At 47.9% G+C, this 7,869-nt stretch overlaps 1 protein-coding gene across 1 annotated transcript in view; it reads right to left on the bottom strand.

Moving 5' to 3' along the window:
• Positions 1 to 4,211: 4,211 nt before the first annotated feature.
• The window catches only part of POLR2F (polymerase (RNA) II (DNA directed) polypeptide F), a 4,868-nt gene continuing 1,210 nt past the window's right edge, over positions 4,212 to 7,869 (bottom strand). Inside the window, exons 2-4 of the mRNA XM_010005722.1 lie at positions 7,652 to 7,782; positions 6,037 to 6,108; positions 4,212 to 4,386 (exon numbers count right to left, since the gene is read on the bottom strand). Of these exons, the coding sequence (XP_010004024.1) occupies positions 4,296 to 4,386; positions 6,037 to 6,108; positions 7,652 to 7,782 (294 nt within the window). The 3' untranslated portion in view covers positions 4,212 to 4,295. The remainder of the gene's footprint in view (positions 4,387 to 6,036; positions 6,109 to 7,651; positions 7,783 to 7,869) is intronic.

The raw sequence follows: 7,869 nt of genomic DNA, 5'->3' as shown, positions 1-7,869 counted from the left end.
AGATTTTAAGGCTTGCCTGAATAACGCGTAGGAACCACATTGTTGGCCTTAGTGCTTCCCGTAGCACAGCCTGTGCACACATGCGTGTTCATGTATGGAGGTGCAGGAGAGGTGGGGAAGGACCAATGAATCATTAAGGTGCTGTGGGTGAATCCTCCTTTCTTATAATTACTCTATATTGTTCATTTATGTCTGGCATTTCTGCCACCTCAGTCCTTTCTATTCTCTTCAGTATCCCAAAAAACCTCTGAGCAAACGTGGTCCTTGCTTTTCCATGTCTGACTGTGCCTGCCTGAATGAAGAGGCACCAAGGAAACTAACTGCACTTGCCAACACCCTGAGTTGATTCCAATGCTCTCTTTGAACCTCCACTCCAAACTCAGGCTGATGGGGTGCGGTACCCTGCTTGTTTTTTCATCGTCTTCCAGTCAGTCTACACCTCCCTTCTACCTATGCTGAAGATGGAAAGATACTTCGGCAGCTTTAAGCAAGGTAGATACACACCCAATCTTGGGTGAGTGTAAAGAAAATAAGCCTATTCAGATGCAAAAGAATTTATTTTCCCCTTTGGGTTTCAAACCAGAAACAACCAGCTTTCACAGTCACGCAGCCTCCTTTGTTCAGCCCAACACCTGAGGACAGTCTGCTTACTTCTCCCTTGTCACCTCCAGGACTGGGGTGGTTTGTCATGCCAGGGAGTGAACTGGCACAGAAGTTGCTTCAGGAAAAGATGACTCCTGGCAACTGATCGCAGAGACATGTTGTGGGACCTTCCAATGGATATTGCAGTCGAGAAAGATAAAATACTTTGACTGAACGTGGACTGTGATTGGTGCCGCTGTTTCCCTCTGCTGATATGACTGTCAGATGCCCTTCCCACCTCCCTTAGCTATGGATGACTTCTCCTCGTGGTGTCTGAAAAGATCATGTAGAATGTTTGCTCCCTGTACACATGTAACCTCTTCCAGCCCTGTCCTCTTATTTATACAAGTAGCACGTTCCTCCCCCACCTCCCCCTCCCCAATTTCTATGCTGTCCTAGCACCATTAACTCTGCATTAAACATATGGAATAATAAACTTAAAAGTTTCATTTTCATGTGTCTTGTTTTTTTGACTTCTTTCCTGAAAGTCTCTGTTTTTTCCCCCAGCAAGTGTATGATGGGTCACACCACCACCACACAGATCCTGTGCACAGCCTTCCTCTGCCTGTGATTGAGGGGACACAGGCAGAACTCTGACTGGCTTGCCAGACTTCCTCATGGAGACTCATCTTCTCTTGACACCTAAGCTCCAGTCATTTCTTCAGTGAGAAATGCGGTAACACTGATTTCTGGTCTTCAGCTAGGACTCAGCACATGCAATTAAGAAGAGCAGTGTTTTGCATGTGCTTTACCCAAGAATTTCTTAGTGTGATTGTTAATGGTCTCCAGCATAGGAGTGTGGGATTTCTCATCTTAGCTCCTCATCACCAGGTGGCAGGTTATATACCTTCAAAAAAACCCTTCCCCACATACACAAACGTGTATTTTGGAAGCAACCATTCCCTGCAGAAACTCAACCCCTCGGCCTCGTGCCTTGCACAAGCAAGAACCTAAATACAGACACATGCTCACACATAGAGACCATATCCAATAATAGGTGTATATACCTTCTTACTTGCTGAAGAAGACATCCTGGGTGTAGTTAGGTCCTGGGAAACTATCTGAAGATGTTTGGAAAGAAAATGTACAGCAGATACGGGTCTGCTTAAGAACATCTCTCAAGGCCAATGGTAGCAAAGTAGGATTGCAACTAACACAGACACTTCACAGTTACAAATTGATTCCAAAGGTTTCAGTGTGAATGATCCAGTGAGTTCATGTTCACTAAGCAGCTCACAGGTAAGTCAAGTAAGCAGAATGTCTAGGAACTGTGGAACACGTTCAAAGCTTTTTTAAACCTCACAGCAGTCTTTGGATAAAGCCCTGTATAGGGCCAAGAGCACCAGCAGCAGGTGGCTCAATGGATCTAACAATGGCAATGCCAGCTAAAGAGCTCCATGCAAAATATGACTGTGGCCATTCCCTGGAGAGGAGGGGAAATCCCTGCCCTAAATTATAGGCTGTGGGAAGAGCCCAGAAGGGAACTACGGTCCTGCTGAGCAGGTCAGGAGCACCTGTGAGGAAAAAGGGAAGCCATAGGGGTAGGAGAGCTGATCACAAGGGTGGGAGAGAGAAGGGACATGGTGTGGATGAACAACAGAGTGGGAAAAAAAGCTCTTAATCACACACAAGTACCCTTCTCCAGCTCTCCAAAAAGCAAATTAGGAAAGCGAGTGGGCTCTGCCCCAAGTGTTCTCTAGTTGAAGGGGATGCCTCCTCTCACCTAGGAGGGTCCTCATAACTAATACAGGACTGAGAATGTCCCTGGTAACAAAGGGGTTAACTGCTCCTCCGGCAGCCTAGCAGGAGCTGGCCCGGCATCCTTCCCTATCCCTTTAATCGTATCTGATACAGATGCAGGGCTAGGGAGGGGAGGCGGGCAGGGAACAAAGAAGCCATTTGGAATTAAAAAAAAAAAAAAGGACAAGAAAACGACCCCCGCGCCATGGCGGACGCCAAAACGATTGCACAAAGGCACCATTTCAGGGCTGAAATTTCACCGCACCAACGTGATTAAAGGATTCCATGGAGGGTGGGGGGAGAAGGCTGAAGGCCACAGTGCTGCAAATTAACCTTTTCTTGGTAAGGATGGCCTGGACCAGGAAGGACTTGTATTTCTCACAGTCAACCCGCTCCCCACACCTGCAGCATCTCCATGTTTCCTTTGACCTGTCATTTTGCCCAGGGACACATTCAGTTCTTGCATTCTCACCTCCAAAACCAGCCCCTCCTGTGCATGCCAAAAGAAAAAGGATGGACTGGTGCTTTTACAAGGAGCAGGAAGAGAATGACATTCATGGCTGGCTACATGAGCTGAGTTCCCAGGCAGATGGATGAAAACTCCCTTTGGGTCATGGATGCTCATCCACAGGCACCAACTATACATCCAGCATGGAGAACACGTTTTATAGGCATAGCCTTAACATGAACTAGCTAGGAAGAGTCCTCCCAGAGCAATGTGAGGAGAAAAAAAATCAATGTAAAGCTGAAACCTTGTTTGCCTTCCCTCTTCTCTTTACAAAAACATAAATCCCAAGGGCACTTTTTTAACAGGATAATTGAGAAAGACTCAGTGTGTTTTACCCAAGAGATCAGATCTTTCTCGTGCAGAGTAGGAATCTTGGAGCACACACAGAAGATCAAGAAATGAAAGCCAGGTAGTAGCTGGCTGGAAGCCCTTGCAGATTACAATGCATCTATCCCACTCTTCCTGATTTGAGAACGGGGCTACAATTCTTCTGCTCCCTGCACAACAGAGGTAAGAGCGCAGGTGCCTTAAGGAGACATTACTAATCTTTCATCACACTACAGATTAAAGGAACTCTGGGGTTTAACTGCTGTTGCACCACTGTAAGATCCATGGGAATACATACAGCTGATGGGTGGAGAGCACACACAGGACCACCAGTTCCACCAGTGTCAGGGAACAGCTGTACAAGGAGGAAGCAACAACCTAAGACTGCTGAGCTGGTGGGACTGTGAGTGGCAACTGCGCTTCCGGCTGGGGAAGTGCCACTGAAAGGCAATCCCCACCCCTGATAAGCAGCAGGAGCAGGAAAACAATAGGTGATTTGATGAGAGCTGCTCTACGATACTCCTGAGAAGCCCTGCAGCCAGCCCAAAATTGGAGGTTTCCACAGCAACCTGCTCAGGGCACAAAGGCCTAACTGTCTACGGGGGAAGCAATGGGGATGTCTCAGCACTCCCACTTTAAGAAGGGCCAGGGTGGAGGGCTGGTGTCTTTCCGAAGTACCTGCTAGAGCATTTCTGTACAGCAGGAGTTTAACTGGCTATCAGTGTTACAACTGGAGGGGAGTGGTGCTGGAGGAGGAAGTAGTTACTGCAGTCTTCAGCCTAGCTAAAAGGCATGGCCTCTGCAGGTGGAAAAAAGCTGCAAAGAAGGCAGGGTAGTTGGCTCCCTCATCGTACCAATACGGCCCATGACAGAAAGAATAATGGCCAAGCTGGTAGAAAGAAAAAAGTCTTCTCTTTCACACATTAAGACTGAGATGAAAGAGAAAGAGGAAGGAGAAAACAAACAAAACCCACATTTAGCTTAAAACGGGGAGATTTATAATTTATTTACACAAATATAAACAAAAATAGAAACATCTCTGGAGAGGCAAAGAACCAAAAGAATGGCCGGAGGCTGATCAGTCTGTGATAATTAACTCATCCACACCCCAGTCTTCATAGCTCCCGTCTGGCAGGTAACGACGGATGATTATGGGGATCTTGCGTGCTCTGAAGAGAGGACAGAGAGGTGAGCAGAAGTGCCAGAGCCTTCACTCTACCATTGCAGCAGGCAAGGAGAATTGCGGTGCTTAGCGGCTTCAGGTTTAACCGAGAGATCTGTGTAGCACCAGCTATTTGATAATACGCAGTAGAGAGAAGTCCCAGCAACCTTCTCTCTCTCTTGTAGGTTCAAAGCACCCTGAGACTTGCAACCAACGACTGACAGAAGGTCAGCCCTCTGTTGCTACTGCAGGAACTGAGCCCTGGGATCTGAACCCACTGAGACAACAGGTGAGACAACACCAAGCATCTAATATGGATAGAGGGAAAAAAAAAATAATCAAGGGGCTTGAAGAACAAATACACTTTTTGTTTGATGGAAGAATTTTTTTCCCACAGGACACTAGAAAAGTGGCAGAATTTTGAGAAACCTTATGGAAAACTGACAATTGTTTCGCACCCCAAGAGCATCAGTTACGTTTTAAGGACACATGAATTAGGGACTACCCAGGGACCAAATCCTGGTACAGCTGGGGTGGAGCACAGCATCTACTAGCACTGCTTCCAATTAGGAAGCAAGAAAATGCTGAACAAAATTCAACTTAATGGAAGCAGATTTAAGTCAGCAGAATGTAATCAGTCTGGAATCTAACCAGGGCATCAGGTTTCAACTGTGTTAGACCTGAAAAGTTACACAACTTCTTTAACAACCACTTTCAGGGCCGTTGCTTTTCCTGTAGCAAAGTAGCTCCCTCATGCCAAGAATTACAACTGAATTTTGGCTCAGAACAGGATGCCACTACACTTTGTCACACCCTGACTTACTTTCTAGGGCTCCCACTCAGACAGAGACCAGAGGCAACTCAGACTGAGCTTGGAGATCTGACAGGAATGTGACCTAAGGATCTTCTGGCAACGGTAAAGGGAGCTGTAATAGCTGTTAAGTCTGCAAAAGCAACTGCAACACACTGAGAAACTGGGGGAGCAGAGGGAAAATTCAGTTCAAGAACAGAGACTTAATCAGTAACGGAGTTACTTCTGCTTGAAGGACACCTGCATGTGACCCAGCTCACCCAGCATGCAGGCAAACTGTGACGGAGCAGGGAGCTCTGCTGTGGGAAGGTGGGGCTGTAAGTGGTCATACAGACACTGCTTCTGCCAGAGTCAGAGAGGGTTTCTCTTTTTGTAAGCAGGGGACATGTCTCCCTGCAACTACAACAGGCCAAATGTGGAAGGATGTGGGAAAGAAACATTCTTAATAGGGTCTCCACAGCACCAGCCTGACCCTTAACTCGTTTTCTGCTAGCACTTCATTTGAACACAGGTCTATTCAGATTGCTGCTTCCAATCAATTCCACTCAGGGAATTAAACTGATTCCAGAAAGATGAGGACCTTGGCTTCTCAGCACAGAAATAAAGAACACTTGGACTTCGAGGTTAAATAGGTCAGAGCACTCATCAACAGTGCTTTGTATGAGCAACTAGGATGGGAGGGAGCAGCTGCAGGGAAGTCCCAGGTTGAAAAGGGGAGGGCAACTGTAGTGCTCACTGTTATCAAGGGAAGACAAGGTTGTCTTGGAGCTGCTAAATGCTGTAACAAGGAAAGGCCTGCTGGCTTCATGGAAATCAACACATTCATCATCAAAGGTCTGGACTTACTTGAGCTCTTTCATGGCAATCAGCAAGGGGTCTGTCTCTCCTTCCAACTCCACCATCACAGGGGCACACATCCTGGGACAGAACAGCAACCGTTTGAGAACACGCGAGAGGGAAGAGGGACAGCTGAGCACATGCCAACCTACATCACCTGGAGAGCAGCCAGTGAAGCAGGAGGGTAGGACGTCACCTGGCTTAATCTGATATGCATATCGGGAAGAAAATTCCCACCCAAGTGGTTAAGGGACTGAGCTTTTACTCAGATGTTCCTCTTGCTCCCATTCCTCAGTCTCTGCTGACCAGCTGGTGCACAAGAGCAGGTCAGATCTACACCCTTCTTGTCACCCTCTGCTGCACTTAATGTGAGAAAAGTGGTGCTAAAAGCAATCCAATAGAGGGTGAAATCCTGTAACTGAGCATGCGTCCTACAACCCCAGAACATCTCTTATGCTCCAATCTGCTCACACCTTCCAGGCTTTGCTTGGAGGAAAGCCAGGGACTGGATTTATGATGACCTCTACCTCTAGGAAGAAAAAAGATAAGCATTTTGCAGAGGGTTGTAGCAGCAGAGCAGACACGGGTGATGGCATCTGCCCATTGGACAGTGGCAGCAGAGAATTCATGTCATGCCCAGCTGAAGCCACTAGGGGCTGCTGCTGGCCTGGCTCTGCACCGACGGCAGAAGATGCAGGGGAAGCAGAAGGAGGCACCGGAGCGTTTTGGATTAAAGGCCTGGCACCAGCCCATCTCATCTCCCCCTTTCTTCTGGCTTTCCACCAGCAGAGCACGCACAAAACAGCTTCACAGAGGGAGGGCTGTGCAAAGAGGCGACCACCACCTGCAAGCCTCTAAATGATGTCGAGGGGAGGTGTGATTTTGAAGGTGGGTACAACCAAGATGAAGCTCAGAGATGTGCTTTCAGACAAACCTCACCACTGCCTCATTATCTCGATCATAAGGCACTTTTTCAAAAAGTCTAAAACATTTTGATATGTATTATTAAAACAAACTAGTCAGGTACATGGATGAAGTTGAGAGCAGCCAGCCTTAAGAGCACATAAAATAGGATTTAAATTATATTACCTATTATAAATGAGGCCACACTATTCCAAATACTTACACAACACAACTGCACTTAAATCAGACTTCAGGTTGGTTACTCCATTCCCAATTCCTACACCCCTGTGGCATCAACTGAAGACACTCTGAAGCACCCCTCCCTCCCTCCCTCCAACAGTGCCTTTTGCAAACCAGTTCTGAGCTTTCCAGCCCACACTGGCTCCCTTATGAAAGGGAGAAACCAGGATCAGCTTGTCACATCCCTCCCAGCCCTGACACTCATCTAGTCTGTGACTTAGAAAGGGTAATTGCAGCTGCTGAATTCCCCCCATCTAGGCACAAGTACCACAGTCTCGGCCAGGAAGGGATACAGAGACTTCACATGCAACTAAGAGCTCCATGATCCTGCACTTCAGTGCCAACCAAGATGGTGATCTCCAAGTGCAGGACTGACGTAAGGGATTACATGAGATCCACCAGTTTTTAAGCAAGGAGGAAAGCAGCTTTCACTGTGAAGGGAAGCTGTGGCCACTCCCGGGATACAGAATGGAATACTCACGCGATCTGGAGGGCACGAGTGCCCAGGACTCTGGCTCGCTCGTATTTGGTCATGTAGGGGGTGGTGATTCGCTTCTGGTTGGCCTGCTGCCGCTCTCCCGAGGGGAGGATCTCCACGTTCTCCTGTCCCTCCTGGAAGCAGACCCAGCGCTGCAGCCCGGCCGCGCGCACCAGCCAGGCCCCGCGGGGCCCCCCGAGGCCTCCCCGAGCCCAGCACCG

The sequence above is a fragment of the Chaetura pelagica genome, unplaced genomic scaffold (genome assembly GCF_000747805.2).
Source record: "Chaetura pelagica isolate M959 unplaced genomic scaffold, ChaPel_1.0 scaffold530, whole genome shotgun sequence".
NCBI classification, from domain to species: Eukaryota; Metazoa; Chordata; class Aves; order Apodiformes; family Apodidae; genus Chaetura; species Chaetura pelagica.
This window is presented reverse-complemented; position numbering and strand designations above follow the sequence as displayed.